This window comes from Rhinolophus hipposideros (genome assembly GCF_964194185.1).
Source record: "Rhinolophus hipposideros genome assembly, chromosome: 7".
In the NCBI taxonomy this organism is placed as follows: domain Eukaryota; kingdom Metazoa; phylum Chordata; class Mammalia; order Chiroptera; family Rhinolophidae; genus Rhinolophus; species Rhinolophus hipposideros.
The window spans coordinates 23,817,614-23,836,745 of record NC_138053.1 but is presented as its reverse complement, the minus strand read 5'-3'; the positions used below and the strand labels follow the sequence as shown (position 1 = coordinate 23,836,745).

General features: G+C 43.2%; 1 protein-coding gene across 2 annotated transcripts in view; it reads right to left on the bottom strand.

The window, feature by feature from the left end:
• Positions 1 to 19,132, bottom strand: part of MCC (MCC regulator of WNT signaling pathway) — a 385,746-nt gene that overhangs the window by 46,982 nt on the left and 319,632 nt on the right. For both annotated transcript variants that reach the window (XM_081053748.1, XM_081053749.1), the window contains 3 exons: positions 6,215 to 6,361; positions 5,163 to 5,252; positions 3,919 to 4,067 (listed from right to left, as the gene is read on the bottom strand). In XM_081053748.1, the coding sequence (XP_080909874.1) occupies positions 3,919 to 4,067; positions 5,163 to 5,252; positions 6,215 to 6,361 (386 nt within the window). The remainder of the gene's footprint in view (positions 1 to 3,918; positions 4,068 to 5,162; positions 5,253 to 6,214; positions 6,362 to 19,132) is intronic.

Below are 19,132 nucleotides of genomic sequence, written 5' to 3'. Positions count from 1 at the left end.
GTGAGGATCACATGGAAATATCAGAAAACAGCTGGATATGTGAGATTGGCACTTAGAAGACAGGTCTGGGCTGGAGGAATTTGGGAGTCATGGAAACATAAATACCTGTTACAGTCATGGGAGTGGGTAAACATCACCTCTAGGAAAGTGTTGATAGAGGAAGGAAATTTGTCATGACCCAAGTGAGGGAGAATATTTTAAGAAGGAAGGAGTAGCCTATTTGTGGGATGTTGTAATCTTACAACTGCATATCTGAGAGCAGAATATGGAGACATCCACAAGGGCGAAGCCTGGAGTGTGTATAATTAAGAAAACTGTGAAGCTTAGGCAACTCCAAGGTCAATTCAATGTAAGATGTCACAAGAATATACTTTTCTGCCCTTGTTCACATTAAGACCTCTTGAAACAGTCACTTTCTCATTTACTTTTAAACTTGCTCCAGTGTTCATTTGGTCCCCATTAATTAGATGAAAATGTTTATCCAACTCACAGACCTCCACATGGCCAAATCCATGTTAGGGCCTTTTCAGACAATAGTTCACGAATTGACTACTCCTTCCTTTTTAAAATGTCCTCCCTCACTTGGGTCATAACAGGTCTCTACTAGTTTTCTTCCTGCCTTAAAGGACATTTCTTCCATCTCCTTTGCTGGCTCCTTATTCTCTATAAAATCTGTGAGGGTTGGTACTTCCTCAGGGCTCAGCACTGGGACCTCTCCTCTATCAACACTCTCCTAGAGGTGATATTTATCCAGTCCCATGACTTTAACAGGCATTTATGTTTCCACGACTCCCAAATTTCTCCAGCCCAGACCTCTCTTCTAAATGCCAATCTCACATATCCAGCTGTTCCCTGATCATTCCATTTCGATGTCACACTGACAACTCAAATTTAACATTCCCATCTGAAACTCTTGATTTTCCCTAAACCTCGTCTTTCTCCTTCTTTTCCATTTTAGTAATTGCCACAACCATCTACTTAACAATAAAGGCACGACACCTGAGAATCTTCTTGGAGAACATCCCTGTCTCTTAAATCCAGGTCTAATCCAACTGCAGTTTCCACCGATCTTTCTAGCAAACATATACTGACTCCTGCCACGTTGGACCACTGCAATACTCTCTCCGCTTCTGCTCTTGCCCCCACCCCTTTCAATTCCTCACACCTGAGTGATCTTTCAAAATTTAAATCAGATCTGTTCTCCCCCTACCTAAAACCCTTTAAGGACTTACAGTGACACTTAGAACAAAGAATAAACTTTGTCCACGGTCTCAAAATCCATCTTATCTCATGTAATTCCTCCTCTCACTGTATTTTAGTTCCATGGGCCTTTGGGCAGTTCCTACTTTATTCCAACTTTTTTCTAGCCTTTAGGTTGGTAAGCTGGCCCATAAGACTCTTCTTACTTTGTCATATGGGTGTTCCTTTAAAATCTCAACTCAAATGTCCCCTCTTCGGAGGGGGGGGATGTCCCTTCCCTGGCCACCTGTGGAAAAATCAACCCACCCTGTTATTCTACCACTGTGTCCTATTTACTCGGAGCTTTCTTATGATGGGTCTTTATTTGTTTGCTTTTTGTCTAGCTCCCCTAACAAAATATAAGCTCCACTGGAGCAAGGATCTTATCTGTTTTACTTTCTTTTCCATGCCAAATAGCCTAGCACACAGTAGGTGCTTAACATCGATTTGTTAAATGAGGAAACACTTTTCAGCAGGTATGACCCCCCCTCACCCCCCACACACATACTCACAAAGTTAAAAGCTGTCATTTTTTGGAGTGTAACGAGCCTCCAACTTTGAGATAGGTAGTTAAATAACAGATGTGAGGACATATTGGTAGATTATTTCTAAGAACTCCCAGGTTGCAGCAGCAGCTATGATCACAGAGAGGACAATGGAGGTGAGGTCAAAGGGAAGGGCTTAGAATCATGGGTAGGCTATTTAATAGCTCCGGACTTAAAACAAGTCACTCATTGTGGAAGCCTTTGTTTCCTCATTTGCAAAATGGGACTATTCTGCCCTCCCAAGTTGATTAAGTTGTCTGTGAGGTCCTTTGTATACTATTAAACACCATAATAATGTGAGCTAGAAGCACCAAATAGGGAGGGTGACAAAAAAATGTATACATATTTTAAGAAAGGAAAAAACTATTAAAATTGTACTACTCAATATATACCGATAAGAAAAGATGAATACAAGTCACGTTTGACTTCTGCCATTACAAGAGGTGCTCAGAGTGGTTACCATCAGTTATAATCCAGACACTTCTGATTACGGCGAACTACTGCTTGAGCAGCACTGACCAATGAGTCCACTTGTATACATTTTTTTTTTTGGCATCCCTGTGTTTCCCTCTTCTTTCGACTCCCCTAGGTGCACATACTGTGTTTCCCCGAAAATAAGACGTAGCCAGACAATCAGCTCTAAAGTGTCTTTTGGAGAAAAAATTAATATAAGAACAGGTATCGTATCATATCATATCATATCATGTCTTATATTATAGTGAAATAAGACTGGGCCTATATGAATTTTTGCTCCAAAAGACACATTAGTGCTGATTGTCTGGCTAGGTCTTATTTTCGGGGAAACACGGTAACTGGAGAGAAAGGAACCTCCCCCAGGTTCAACCAGAAAGCAGTCTTGTTAAATCCCAGAATCTGTACAGAGGAGATCCTCAGTAAAAAGAGAGTGCCCGGAGGCATCTGACTTCATTAAATTGCAAAGGGCATACCTGATTCCATTTTTAAGCACTCCCTGGCCTGTAATACGAGAGGGCTGCTTCTTTCCTGCTACAAGGTAATCATCAGAATTGTCACTCTTAAGTATTTTGGATTTAATAAGGAAACCATTTAATTTCAAAATTTAAAATGACCTAGATTGGCACATTTCCTTAGTTCTCAAGCACTGCATTAAACAGCTTCAAATCAGGGAGGACTAACATGATAATTCAATTTATTCAGGTTTGCCGTACGCAAGAGGAATGCCATTAAGCAATGGTGGACGGGGAGTGGTATCTGCATTTCTTTCTGGTTAGTTCATAAGGGTTTCCAATTCCTACTATGCTCTCTAGGTCAAGGAAGCCAGGCCACACTCCATGTGATGTGACAGTCCATTCTGCCACTGCAGGACCAATTCTGAGTCACAGTGGTTACCATGGTTTGGCCCTGGTCCTTCCACTTTGCTTTTTTAGCAGTGTTTTCTCATTGTTGGGATGACATACAAGCCGATCTTTGACCAGAGGCAGGAGTGCAAACTCAAACTACCCCAGTTGTGAAACTTGGGAAGAATCCATGAAACTGGGTATACGGTAAAATCATTCTAAGTGGGATGAGATACAGGGACTGGGGTTTGTGCACATGTGCAAAGAACATAAACAAAATTAGGCAGCCCTGAGAGCATGGTTAGGCCAGCATGCCTGGTCAGTTGCTTTGCCTTTGCTTGTCCCTGGTGCCTCCCTCCAGGCGCCCCTGGGATGCTGACTCAACATTCCAGAACTTGTCTCTGTGGTTCTCAGCAGCACAGGACTGCATGCTTGGTGGCCATCTTGTCATTCTGACCTACTTGTCATTCCATACGAACTGCTGCAGAAATTGCAACACAATTTCTGAGAGACAGTGCCAAATGAAAAGGTAGGACCCCTGGTTCATAAAGTAAGAATTTAAAATGATGACAGCAGAGCAGGAAAGCATGGGGTCCTTCTAAGCACGAGGCCATGTGTGTGTGAATGCACAGATCTCCTGCCCACAAAGCCCGCCCTGACTGCTGGAAGTGCTCCCCTGATGAGCAAGATGGTGGAAACGCCCACCCACCAGCCTGAGACCATCATTCGACAATACACAAGCCAAGGTGAATCTATCTTTGCAAAGGGGAAGGAGGGCAGCTCCCACTACCACTCAAATATACAGGAATTCTCCTTACCTATTCAACCGTTCTGTTTCCACCTCAAACTCTCTAATTTTGCTTTCAGAGATGGCCGATCCATGTGAGTAGAGTGTTTGGAAGATTTCTTGGATGTTGGAGCAGTCCTGAAGAGAGTGGGCCAGGTGTTCTGCCACGCTGCTGGATACCTGTACAGGTGAGCATTAGTCCCCCTCTGGACAGTGTCACTTCAAGGACACAGGTCCCCAGGCATGTTTTGTATGCAAAACAATTTAAAGCTGATATTCCTTGAGGATTAGGCACCAGGAGATAGTTACCCTAATGTTTTTCAGTGTGTGTAATATGATTCTAGGATAAAAAGTGAACTATGTACTGCGGAAACCATACATAAACAGGGTCAAAATACAGGTGCGTCCTTCAAACGCATGCTGCTGGGGGATGCCTCTTTAGAATCCCTGAAATTCTGGATACTGAGCAGAGTCAGGACTCCCTTCCCCCTTCCTGAATGCATGCCACTCCAGGGCCTTGTCTCTGGCTGCTACAGCCAAGGACAGTGGCAGACTCCTTTATTTTCATAAATGGAATTTGGCGTGGAATCTGGATGCACGCAATTTTTGCTCAGCAATTAGGGCCTTAAAAGTGCTATTCAGGCTCTCCCAACCCTTGAAGATCAAATAGCTCGCTCTCCCAGCCTCATCCCCAATCCTAAAAGGTGTCTCCCAGGGAACCAAGAATACTGCCTTTCCTCTACCCATCAGCTTACAACCCTAGGGGCTTGGCAGGCTCTACAAATGAACACTCTGGTACTAAGCTGGAAGGTTCTGGTCTGTCACAGCACTGGGCCACCCTTCAAATGCAGCATTTATCCCCACTGGAGAGCACACTGCCTTCCAAGAAGGATGTACAAAAGGTGAAGTTCTTTTAGAGCGTCCTGACTCACTTAGTCTCTGGGGAACAGGGTGCTATGAAGCAGATAGTTCAAGATTTTCATCTACATCACTAGTAACTAGACCTAAATCATTTCTTTCTGAACGGTTTTAAGTAGAGGGGAAAAAAATTCTCCCTTAAAGCCAAAGAAGTAATTCTTAAAGCCAAAGAAGTAATTCACCATGTGGAAATCACTGCACATTTTCATCTGACCCTTTGGAAGGAAATCGGGTATGATTTATTATAATTAATGGGTTTACTGGAGGTGAACTTTGGAAGTTCTCCCATCATCTCTAAGCCATTGTCTGTGAAGCTCTATTGGGGACTTTCTTGCTTTGCTTCTCGTGAACACTCACCCCAATGCTGCTGATTTCTGAGCCCAGGACTGGCCGATCAGACGATGAAGATTCAGACCTGGTCTTTGATAGCTTCACCCTCTCAGCAATCTCAAAAAGACAAAACAAGTTATCCATAAACGATAGGTCACTCTACAGATAAACTGTTGAGACTGTGTACACAGGGCTATTGTTTAACTAAACTGGCAACTAAAGTGATGAATCAATTCCTTAAAAATAACTCACTTGTCTAATTATTCTACGATCCACTTAACCCTGGGTTTTTCAATCTCAGCATTACTGACATTTTGGGTTGGCTATTCTCTGCTGTGGGGGGCTATTCTGTGCATTGCAGGGTGGTTAGCCCCATCCCTGGCTTCTAGCCACAAGATGCCAGTAGCATGGTAGTACAACTAGCCAGTAGCCAGTTGTGACCATCAAAAATGTCTCCAGACATTGGAGGGGGACAAAATCACTTCTGGTTGAGAAACACTGGTTTGGCCTAAGTTACTCAACTCAATGGCTGAGAATCGACCTTCTTGTGGAGACCAGCAGGGCCACCAGGTAAGAGGGGACACATCATTTGAACCATGTATCCGGGTAGACTCAACATATGAGCCTGGGGCTGTGGCATAGAACGGGTGGGGCTACTTCTCACATCTGCCATGGCCTGCCCATCATAATCTATTTTTCTGCTGGCAGGACTGTGGGTCCTATAAGTGGGGAGATTATGGTTCATCACTCAGGGTCCTCGAGAGTATCTCTCCATCTACCCCTTAGTATTGTAGAACCTGACAAAATGTCTCACTCTCCACAGTGACTTGTCAGCTCAGTGACATACTCCAGCCGGTTGATTAATGAGCCCGCGTCCAGGTTGCAGCTGAGAGAGGCTTAAAACTATTAGTGGGTTATCTCTTCCTGCAGCTCCAGCGAGGGAGGGAGGCCTGTGCGAGACCCTGGGGAAGCCCCTTGGGGCCATCTGAGCTCATTCACATGCCTGCATAGAGGCCACGCTGGGTAGAGACTGGTGCTTCCAGATAATAGGAGGTGTTCCTGCCATTCCCGGAGCTCACCTTGGCGATGGGGATGTCATTGCTACTGCTGCTCGTGCTCAGCTCCCCGGTGCTGGGGTTAACTGGGCGATTGGTGGAAGTGAGGCGGCCGGGGCTGGAGGGCCCTGTGGCCTGCACGCTCTGCAGTCGAGTTTGAAGCTCTCGCACCTGAAATAACAATGCCTTTAGACACAGCTGGTGGTTTCCTTGACCAAAGAGCAAAAGAGCCAGATGGATGGACGGTAGGGCTTTCATTTACGTTGAGGGATTAGCTTCACTGAAAAGCTAAGTTGATCGAGTCCACATAAAAGTCACTGTGTTCTTAACTAGGACTGCCGTTGGCCGTCATCCGCTCTTCACAAGCATGAGGCAAACATGTTCCCTAAGGCACCAGAAGCTTCCAGCAGAGGTGGAATGACCATTAACTTTAAGGACTGTTTATTCATTCAGCCTCATGTGCCTGATGCTGTCCTGGGTACTCCAGAGAGAGAAGCCAGGATGAAATCTCCACTGCATGAAACTCGGAGCTCAGAGGAGAGAGACAAATTTCAACACAAGTGCTAGCTGGAGAGGTGTAGGAAGCAGAAAAGGTGAAAAATGTGCCTCCGTCTGGAGTCATCAGAGAAGAGCTAGTACTGAGCAGAGTCTTACAGGTGAACAGGTTCTCACACATGAGTAAGGGGCTGGCTTTGGGGTGTGTGGGGGTGAGTTGGGGCGGGGAGAACAGCTTGCACAAGCATACAGGCATCGGGCCGACATGCCGTGTTTGAAGAACTGCACGTTATTCAGTATGTGTGGTGTAGGATTGAGATCAGCACTGGCGAGGAGGTGAGGCTGAGGTGAAGAGACAGAGATGGCAGCACAGCTTCCCCCCAGGGACTTCAAGATGGGATTAGCCTGCTGGGAAGGAATATCTAAGCAGCCCTTTTGTATAAAAATGCAAGACAGGGTCCCCTGAATGACGTTTAAAACACACATTTACCTGCACGGAATTTAAATGTCCAAATCTTATTTCTCTATGGTTACGGCTCCGTCAAAAACGGAGAAGTGTTCCAAGTAAGTGAAGACAGTTGTTAGAAATTCGTCTTTCTGATGACCTTGATCACATTTCTATCATTGGGTCTGACATCTATCTTAAAGGACAACGTGACTACAGCACCCAACGGCCCTTACAAGGGGTGCCCGGCCCTACTGGGAAGAATTAGCACTGGGATATCTAAGGCAGGGCTTTCCAAACTTGTAGGTGCAGCAGAATGCCCTCGAAGGCTTGTTAAAACTACAGGGTCCCACCCGAGGGATTCTGATTGAGTAGATGGAGACAAAGCCCAGGATCTGTGTATCTAACAAGTTCCCAGGAGATGCTGATGCTCGGTCAGGGGTCCACATCTTGAGCAGCACTGACCTAAGGGACGCCCCGGGAGATACAGTACCTTAGTCCCAGAGACAGGAGGCGCAGACCCACACCCCTGACTGCCCTGGTGCCAAAACCCTTCTAGGCAAACCCTTCTCTAAAAGCAACTAGAAAGCTTTTCATATTCAATCTCTTGGATATCTCCATCTTGCTAAATTGGGAACCAAAAGTAATTGAAATTTCAATAATTCATCAACATATTAGAAGCCAAAATAGGAAAATTCCCTCAGAGCAAATTGCATTCAGCAGTGAAACAGCTAAAAAGTGCCTAACGCTCTGCTGCAGCTTCCAGTAACAATGGGTTGATAGAAATGTGTGTTGTCCTCGTTGCATGCCAGACAAAGGGCTGACTTCAAAATAGTTTAAAGATTAGAAAACTCATGCCCGTTGAAGCCAAATGGTATTGCTGGTGAGAGATTATGGGGCTTATTCTGGAATGGTGTCCAACAAACCAAGAATGCACCCGTACTGTAGTGTGGAAGCCGCAATTCGCTGCACGGCAAAAGGAAAGGGCCCATGTCCCCGTCGGAACATCGGCACCTTACTGGAACCAGGGAGACCTCCCTGGTGAGGACCATGGATGTCAATTCTATTGCTGTGAAAGTCTAATGAGATCCTGAATAATTAACAATGTTAACACCACTCCAAAAATCTAAAGCGTGTCTGAATCATTCACAAAACAATCAGTGTTCTCTCCCTAGATTTTCAACTGGCCCACTCATCTTGCTTTTTAAAAACACAAATTGTCCTGGGTAATTTATAAAAACCTCATTAGAATTTCCTGTGCTTTAAAAATCTTCTTCTAATCATTAAAGTGAAACATGTTCAGTATGGAAAATTTAGATGACACTGAAAAATAAAAGCAAAGTACCTACGTTATTTCTTACTATACAGAGACAACTGCTTCTGGTCATTTTCTACAGCGTGTTTATGACACATACTTAAAATACTTACTATATCTAAATACCCATTTTCATTTAAAAATGAACATCTTTGAAAACCAAAGGGAGTGTAATGAGCCTGTCATGGAAAGAAAAATAGCTGGTTAAGTTAAATAGCCTTCTCTCCCCTTTTGGTTTGGGGATGGGGGTGGGTCTTAATCTCGATGAATAAATGCACAGAAAGGAAGGTTACAGTTTGCTGGTCCAGCCCAGGTAAGGCTTAGGAGGAGCAGAGACACAGCTATTTGAGCCTCACTTTTATATTCACCCCTCAGAGTAGGTTGGATTGTGTTCCCCCAAAAGATATATCTAAGTTCTAAACTCCTCGGTACCTGGAAACGTGACCTTATTTTGAAATATGGTCTTTGCAGATGCAATTAAATTAAGGCTCTCAAGATGAGATCATCCTGGACTTAGGGTGGGCCCTAAATCTAATAACTGGTGTCCTTGTAAGGAAAAGGAGAGGGAGATTTGAGGCAGACACAGGGAAGAAGGTCATGTGAAGATGGAGGCAGAGATTGGCCACAAGTCAAAGAACACTAGGAGCTACCAAAAGCTGGAAGGAGCAAGAAAGGATTCTTCTCTAAGCCTTTGGAGGGAGTACAACTCTGCCAACAACTTGATTTCGTGTACTCAAGAACTGTGAGAGAATACATTTCTGTTGTGTTAAGCCACCAAGGTTGAGGTAATTCTAATACATCCATCTTTTATTGAGGATATTTTATTAAAGAAAATATGTTACTCTCTACAAAATCTGTGGTTTGGAGTCAGGCGATAGGCAGGAATCACAGCTCATTTAAGCTAGGAATCGTTATGTATAGGAAGGTCAATTCATCCCCCTTTTCTCAACTGGAGTTCTTCAACAACAGAATAGAGAATATGATTTTCAGTGGCCATTTTCTTACTTCTCCTAAAATTAGTATGTAACCAGTCCCCATCTTGATGCCCAGAAGAGAAGTTAATCTGTTACATTGGAAACCTTGTAGAGTATGAAGGTAAGGTTCTTGTCTTCTGGGGGTTCAGATCTGGCCAAATATTACAATGTGAAACATGCTCTGAAAAGGGGTCTCAACAAGAGTGTCAATGTGTAAAGGAAACATTACCTCTGTCTCCCAGAGTAAGAAACACTGGGATTCAACCTTGAAGGTTGATTAGTTTGTTCAACAAGCAAACACAAAGGAAAAGGCAATGGGAGAGGCTCTGAAGGATTCGAGGAAGGAAATGACATTAAAATGCTAGGACTCTGCTTCTCTCATTTATACCTTAATGAATCCCAAGGGAGAAAAGGGTCTTATAAAAATCATTTGATCACAGTGAGAATGGATGGGAGTGAAGAAGGAAAAGGAGGTGAGTCAAGAGCTGCACTGACAGTTCAGGTGAGAAATGATGAGGGCTCAAACACAGTGCAGTGGGAGTGAAAATGACAAAATACACGCTGGACCGGCACTGTCCACTAGAATTCCCGGTAATGATGGAAACGTTCTGTAGTGGCACTGTCCACTACGGCGGCCAGTAGCCTCATGTGGCTACCGAGTACTTCTCATGGGCATAGTGTACTCGAGAAACGGAATTTTTAATTGTATTCTGTTCTCATCTATTTAAATTCAAATTTGAAGAGCTGTACGTCACTAGTAGCTACTGTATTGGTTAGTGCAGTTCTAGAACTATTCAAGGAAGTAAAAAAAAAAAAAATAACCCAAACTTCTGATTGGGTGACTTAATGGATCATGGCGCTACTCAGCAAAATGGGGAAAACATAAGGAGGAGTTGATTTTTCAGAGAGAAATCAAGATGTCAGCTTTGAACATGTTGAATTTGAGGAAGCCACTGGGTATGTGAGTGAAGATTTTCAGTCAGCAATTAGAAATATAATCTGAGGAAAGGAGGTCAGAAACGGATGTAGAGTTTTGAAATTTTGTGTGTGGATGAGGTTGCCCAGGGAAGAGGTTAGGCAGTGGTGGTGGCAGGGGAGGGCCTATATATAGCTAGTAGGATGGAAGGATAAACAGAGGACAGTAAGAAGGAGGTGCTTTTGCTCTGAGAAACAAAGGAAAGAGGTGAGCCTATGCAATAAGAAAAGTGAGTTTGCAAGTTGGAAAATGAGGATGGGAAACAGAAGGTTTCCCATCTGACGGTTTTTGTCTTTCTCTGAAAAAAGAGTTAAGATGTTCTGCTAGGAGTAAGGGAAGGAATAGCGATGTTAGAAATGATGAAGAAGCTGACCTAGGACCAAACAAGGAGGGAAAAAAAGCTTACACAGCACTGAGAACTCAGCTGAGCTCTTTCATTCAAGAGAGTAAATTCAATAAATGCACTGTTTTCTCCAAACTCTGGAAGCCTCATGAAAATAATAGTAATAGTAAAGAATAAAAAAGATTAAAACCATAATAGTGAAAAGAATGTGCTTGGGGCATTAGCAGAAGGAAGACTTGGGCACATTCCTTAAAGGCAAAGTGGAAGGAAGAGTACTGATGAAAGAAACAGAATGGAAAAAGCCAAATTCTATAAAATATACAAGGGGAGGTGTCCCATCTACTCAGAAGAAGGCTGGCAGAGTGTAGACTCAGCTTTGGCAGATACTACGAAGGAGAAGAATGAGAAGGAGGCTGAAAACAGGAGGAGTAACTCTCTGTAGAAAGAACAAATGAAAATTTCCAGCATACGACAGCCTCAGCTAAAGTAAACAGGCACTCCTCCTATTAAAAATGCATAGAAATGCTGCATAAAAAGGAACAATGAGAAAGAAATCCATTGCCAAGTTTAAAAGAAAGGCAGTAAAATCTCCAGATGCCAGAAAGGAAGTGAAAAAATAAAGCTAAAGAGTCTAGGAGGGAGGTGGTGCCTCAGTAAGCCATGGGAATTGAAAGCAGGGATGGTATGTGCCTGCCAGGAGGGGAAGGAGATGAAGAGCTGGCCCCTGCAAGTCAGGCTGTTTGAGTTGATCCTCCCACATAAAGCCTGGAGCCTTCCTGCCTCACCCATCTGTGAAAAGTAGACAGAGTGCTGCCCACAAGCTAGAAAGAGAAGCTCTAGAGTTGTGCAGAAGGGTCAACTATAAGAAATTAAAATCCCAGACCTGTGACATATTTGAGTGTGGAGTCCAAATGTATACAATATGCACATTGTGGGGCCCTCATCTTATAAATACACAGTGAAAACTGGTCTTTTTTTTTTTTTGCCAGGTCACCCACTGCCTCAGAGACCTAATTTGTAAATCACCTAATATCATTAGGGAACAGGGGACTTAAGCCTCTCATGAGTGGGAGCCCAGGACCAAAACGCTGCTACACATGGAGGTATGATGGCAGAGAGAGAAGGATGAAACAAGAGAGTTGGCAATCTAAATCAGGAGATAAATTCACCTGAGAAGAAATGAAAGCAAAGGAGACAGTAAAATACGTCACAATAAATACATTTAGGATCCTTAAAGAGATAAAAGAAATTTTCATAAAGAATAAGAAATTATGAAACAATAATAGGCAGATGTCCAAGAAGAATAGGTGGGTGAGAAAAAAAGCCAGTGGAAAATGTAGTCAATAAAAAAAAAAAATCGGTGTGCTGGTGAACCTCTAGATTGGAGAAAATTGAAAAGAGAATTGGTGAACTGGAACATAATGCAGAGAAATTAATTCAGAACACAGCATGGGGAGTTAAAAAGATACAAAATATGCAAGTGCTGATGAGAGACACAAATGATCGACTGAGGTTCCAACATAATTTAAAGGAGTTCCAGAAGAAAGGAATATAGGATATGACAGAGAAACAATATTTGAAAAGAAAGTAGATGAGTTTTCCAGATGTGGAGACAGATACGAGTCTTGAGACTGAATTATCATATCAGGTGCTAAATAAATCTGGCAGTTTTTCAATACGTTGACAAATTCTTTGATACTGCCTCTATCAGGAGTGGAGTCCAATCTCCCCAAATCCCTGTTATGTGCCTGGCCTTAGAGATTTCATTGAATAAATAGAATGTAATGGAAATGATACCACGTAACTTCTGAGGCTAGGTTAGAAAAGGCAATATAATTTTGCCTAGCTCTCTCTTGGGATGCTGGCCGTTCCAAGCCAGCCACTCCATTGTGAGAAAGCTCAGGTCACATGGAGAGGATGCTTGTGGGGATTCTAACCAATAGTCCCTGCTAAGGCCCCAGACAACAACCAGCCTCACACAGCAGACATGAGTAAGGAAGGCTTTAAGATGACTCTGACACCATCTGACTGTAACCACATCTGAATCCAAGTGAGACCTGCCCACTAGAGCCCAGTCGCTCCCAGAACCATACAGATAATAATAAACGATTGTTGTTTAGGTCTATAAGTTCGGGGTAGTTTGTTACGCAGCTAGAACTAACTGGAACAGGAGGATAAAAAAATAACTGCATATCTAGAAACACTGTAGTGCAAAGGTAGGGGGAAAGATAAAAAGATAATCTTAAAAGTTGTCTAGTGGGAGAGATAGACTAACTAAGTCTCTGAGGTCAGGGGTGTTGGTCTGTTTCATTCACTGCCTTATGTGACACAGTTTCAGTCTCAATGTGATCTGTTGAATATCATTTAAGGAAAAGAACTGTCAACCTAAAATCTAATACCTAGCTAGACTACTGTGGTAGGCTGAAAAGGGCCTCTAAAGATGTTGACATCCTAATCCTGGACATCTGTGAATATAGTATCTTAAATGACAAAAGGATATTTGCAGGCATAGGTAAGAATCTTGAAATGGGAAGATCATCCTCGATTATCTGGTGGACCTAGTAGTCACAGGGTTCTTGTAAGAGAGAAGTAGGAGAGCCAGAGTTACAGTGAGAGGTTTGAAGATGCTATGCTGCCAGCTTTGAAGATGGAAGAAGGGGCATTGGTCCAGGAATGCTGGCTGCTTCTACAATATGGAAAAGGCTAGGAAGCAGCACTTCCCTAGAGCTCCTGGAAGGAATGCATCCTGGAGATACTTCAGTGAGCGACACGCATTTTGGACTTCTGATCTCCAGAAAGATAAGATAATAAATCTGTGTTATTTTAAAGCCACAGCGTTTGTGGCAATTTGCTACAGGAGCAATAGGAAACTATACAATTATCATCAAGTGTTGGCAAATATAAAGACAAATTTTCAGACAAAGATTAAGAATTTATCCCCCATAGACCTTTGCTGAAAGAACGTGCTAAGGATACATGCTTTTCAGCAACAAGAATTTAACCCCCCCCCCCAAAAAAAATAGGATGAAAGAAATAATGATAAGCACAAACACTGGCAGGGCTGCAGGGGCAGAAGGAACCCTCCTAGGCTGCTCGTGAGTGGATGGACGGGAGAGCCATCTGGAAGGCTGCACTGCCCGACTTGTTCCAAGTAAGAATATACTCACCCCAGGACTCTGCAGCCTCACTCCTGCACATGTATTCCAGAGAAATTCCCACACAGGACTGAAGGGGTCATGTGGAGGGGTTTATGCACGGGAGAGCTGTTTGTGGCAGTGGGAAGCCGGAATGCTGGGCACAGTAAATGTGGCGGGTGACCATCACAGCAATTAGACACATCTGACCAGACGTGCCCACAGCAATATGGACAGACCTTAAAATTAGAGTGTTGAGGGGAAGCAGGGAAGGAGTCTATAGCACAACACCATTTACATAAAATACAAACAACACATAAAACACTGTGCATGAGGGCACCCATAAAATGGAGGACAGGAAATGGGATAGAAAAGGAATAAATCAATTAAAAGAGGGACCTTTCATGGATCAATGAGTGTGCCTTTAACAGAGGAATGCAATTAGCTTATCTCTCGGCCCTGCAAGCCAAATTAAAATAAACAAATGAAAGAAAGTAAATACAAAGATGAGAGCTCAAGAATGTAACAGATTATGTGAAGCCAGAGAGTGAGATCCTGGGAGTGAAGAATGTGGGGCTGGGTGCCAGAGAGGTCAGAGGCAAACGTGCGTGTGTGTACAGTCACCCGCATGCGCAGGTGGGTTTCTGAAATGGGGGAAGCTGCTGGATGTTCAATCTCCCAGGACAATTGTAGAAACACAGACAAGATGACCCAATCTGCTGATGAAGCCATCTGTGACTGGTTCACAGAGGAGTGACAAGCAGGAATGAAAAGTGGCACTGGAGTCCCGAGTAGGATTGGAAACATTATTATTAGCTATAAAAGGATGAGTCTGTTCCACTTGTGATATGCAGCAGCGTTCACGGGGTAGGTGTAATTTCAGGCAATTAGGTTGTAATTCACAATTTCACTGTGTAATGGAGCTGGTTGAGATGATTTCTGTACTGTACAAGGGCGAGACTCACTGGGCCGGAAAAGCTCTACTTAATGAGCTTGGGGCAGTTAGCTTGTCCCTGTGTAACTCTCCGAAAGCTGCCTCCAAGACGTCCAGGCTTTGTGGGTACTCGGTAGAGAACCACTCTTATTGGAGATTTTGAAAACAAATGAAAAATCAGAATGTATTTACAGAAAAAATATATTTATCCCTATAAATCTCATTTACATAGTTTCAGGAAAGTAGTATTTTACTGTTAATGGCAATCTTGAGAAGGCTGAATCAGAAGAGAGCAAGACCACAAAATAGAAGGAAAACAAACCCAACAGCATTTCCATTCTCTGAAGATTTGATAGGTGGATTGTTTTCTCTTTTGTTTTACAGCCCACTCAAGAACCTGGATGGATTATCAAAATGGCTGCATCAGGGGAAAGACCAGTGTTTTGGCTGTCTTCCTAACTTCTCACTAGCTTTCCAACAAACAGAGTCAGCTATTTTCTTTATAGCCAAGAGTTCACCTACAAACAGCCTCGCCTCCTCCCAGAAGCCGGGGTCCTGGAGAAGGGAGTTCCAGGATGGAAAAGCAAACACTTGTGCCCACAACTACAAACGTTACCTCATCATTTCCATGACACACATGCGCATGAAGCCTCGTTACAGTAACTGAAACTGCTTCCAAAGAAGACAAGGAAGAATCCTAGTTCGAGAGGTTTTTGCCTTGGGTCCCACTTAAAGTTCCCTCAAACTACAAGAGAGGAGAGGTGACAAGTTTTCACCAATAATGCTCTGCGGGGTTCAACTCAAGATAAATACACGCTGACAAAGCTTCTCTGTGAAGCAAACTCAGTTTGCCTTCATTTTGTGTTGTCTTGGAATGTCAGGAAGATTGATCTGTGGAACCCTAAGGGATCTGGCACCCATGTAACTATAGCAGAGAATGTTTACTAACTTCTGGTCTGTGTGGAAGCAGGAGATAGAATGGAAAAAGGATGAAGACAACATAGGGTAATAATTTAAACAATAGAGCAATGAAAATTGTATCCCATAGTAAGGCTACCAGACCCTAAATTTTGGTGCTAAGAGTCAATGTCAGTGTAAACCAGGACAAGCTTATTCAACTTCTGTAGGCCTCAGTTTGCTCATCTCTAAAAAGAGTATAATAATAGTACCTATCTCATAAAATTCTGGTGCAGATTAAATGAGATGTGCATAAATCATTGCTCCTCACAAATAAATGCCCAGTGTTATAATTTAGGCTTTAAGCCCTGCTTTGCCTTCAGAGGCATCTATTTTTAGTCTGAGAAAGGTATGTTTAATCTGCAAATATTCAAAGAATGTTAATACTATCAATATTAACAGGCCCTTAAAAATAAGCTCAATCAAGACTGCATTGGTAAGTGGTACCTTGTAAAACTATCTGTTTTCCTTCACTGGATGGGCGCAGGAAGTTCTGCTCCATGCCAGGCAATGCCTCCCTGCCTTTGGTACCCCAGGGTGCTCATGTCCTGCCAGATTCCAGAATAAGCACACCCCTTGCCACCTTCCTCCTCCAGCTCATATGACCCTGTGGGTGGACAGAGCAGGGTTGAGAAGCCCTTGTCTTTCACAGGTAGGGCTTATCACTGCCACACTGTGGGCTTAGGCGGAGCAGGCCAGCTGTGAGCAGAAGGCGCCAGAAAGGCTGAGGATCTCCCTTTCTCAGTCTACCTGCAGAGAGACGTAAAGATGCCTGGAGAGGCTCTTGGCCCACGTCCAGTGCGCGAATGAAGGGCCTGTGCTGTTCCTGACCACTTGCTGGGAGCAAAATGAGGAAGTGTGCTGGGTCCTAAACCCATTCATTGATTCAGTGGCTCCTGGAAGGGCCTGAGTGGAACAGTTATGCAGGACAAGTCTGTTTAGTGCAGGATGGGTTGCCATCGGCCTGGGCTCCTGAGTGAATACATGGAACAGTGCAGTGCCCCCACCCCCGAACCTGTGTTAGACATGCAGTGCAAGCAAGAAATAAGCTTTTCTGGTGTGCTATGCCCCTAAAATTTGGGGTGTTAATTTGTTAGTGCTGTATAATCTATCCTCATCATAGTACACCCGCCATACAATGGGGGGTGCCACCCGAGACCCCCACATTGAGGTCGGAAGGAGAGTACTAGGGACAGACCCCATACCTCGCCATTCCCTCCTACATGGCCTGATTAGGGGGTGTGAAAACGGGGTTTGTTTTTACAAATCTTTTCTGAATTTAAATTTAGTGAATACTGGCCTCCGTGACCTCACCACATAAAGAAACTTTTAAGAAGAAATGGAACAAATGAGACGTGAACTACGTTCCATCAAGGACAAAAGAGATGACTGTGCTTATATATTAATATCTAGTCACTAAAGCCAGGAGATACAGCTCACTGGCCACCGTCCGTCCTTTACTTTTTGTTCCTTTAATTTGAAAATTAAGGAAGAGTATAAAGAAGAAAAATATACCTACACTTTCACTGCCTCGAGTTAGCCTCTGAATATTTTGGTGTATTAGTTTCCCTTTCAGTTCTATGGTTGTATTGCTGTATAGTAAAAATTATACAACTGTAAGAATACATTCATTTCAAAAATAAAGGAGTACACTCTAGAAAAGTTCAAGTATCCTTTGACTTGTACTCCTATAACCCTTAACACTATTATTAGGAGATTCGTTTACGTTGCTCTGGTCTATTTTAAATATTTTTACACACACACACACACACACACAGTTGCTGGACATGTCGATATGATACTACAAATCTTATTTCCCAGTAGGGGTGGACAGCCTAATGGTAAACGTATGCTGTAAGTAAACTAATCAGTAGAAAGGAGTCCATAATAAAACACACTCAACACTTAAGGTAATTATTCTTTTTAAGTAGGCCCTTTTGGTTTAACTTGCATTCCTTTTTCAATTCCTATAAGCATGACCATTGATTGACAAGTGCACTTGGAGATAATGTGGGTAAATAGTGAAGGTGGATTTGATTCCACGTTTAGGTTTAGTTCAGTATTTAGAAAGTGGCACCAATGGATTCAGAACTAAGGATTCCGCGAGAGGACCTTCGGGTCCTATAAGAGGGTGCTCTCTCTGTAAGACACCACAGTCAGTGACTTCATAGGACAAGGGCTAGCACCCCCACAACCTCTGGCATCTCTACTGCATGAGAATGACTATGGGCAGACATAGCGTAGCTCCATCACACCTGTCATAATCACAAATTTAAAAGTGTCCCAAAGGATATCAACCTGATCTCCCTGAAGAGAAGAGAAGAGAAGAGAAGAGAAGAGAAGAGAAGAGAAGAGAAGAGAAGAGAAGAGAAGAGAAGAGAAGAGAAGAGAAGAGAAGAGAAGGAGCTGGAAATTGAGTTCAACCCCATGGCCAATGATTCAATCAATCACACCTACATAATGAAACCCCAATAAAAGCTTTAAATACTGAAGCTTGAACGAACTTCCCGAGTTGGCAATACTCTGAGTGTTGTCACACATCATAACCAAAAGGAGGTAATACAATCCAGGACTCCACGGAGGGAAGACAACTGGAAGCTTTTCATTTGGACCCCTTCCAGACGTCACCTAAGCAACTCTTATTTTGGCTGATTCTGATTTGGATCTTTTTGCTCATAAAACTATAATCGGGAGTTTATAAAAAATTGGCTCAAAGGATTATATGACAGGATTGTTACTTGGAAAAGCTTAAGGAGTAAATGGATCCTGAGAGTGACAATATAGGAAGGAAATTTCTCTCTTCTCACCTGCATCCTTCCTTTCATGCCTCCTTTACCAGCCTCACCTCCCCCTGTTCCCCTGCCCCAAAAGGCTACCTTACTAGGAATTTGGAGTTACTTTCTGTTAAGGAGGATGAGGTGAAAAGGAAGGAAATGGGCACTGTAGCATTCTGGAAATTTACCTGTCCATTCCTGGCCAAGGCACCAAATGGCAGCCATTAAAAAATCTGGAGTTTAGAGTCCTCGTTTATATTGTAAAAGACTTCAGCTGAATTGGGTGATTCCATTTTTATTACAAGGTCCTATGAACACAGAACAATGAAATCTCTACATAAATGTAAACTGCATTTAGGAACCAAGAGTGATTGGTCTGGAAAAGACAGACACTGTATCTTATCACTGGTGGAAATACGGCCCTACCTCCTCCCGAGCCAAGTTAGTTAACTAATATTAAGGGTGTTTCAAGCATTTTGAGGGGGAGTGGGGGAAACAGAGAGGGGGAAACTTCAGATTAGGGTGACTTTTATTTGGTTCAAAAGAGTGTGTCTTTCAGTCTCTTGAATTTACTGTGGTGATGACCAGAGAGTCA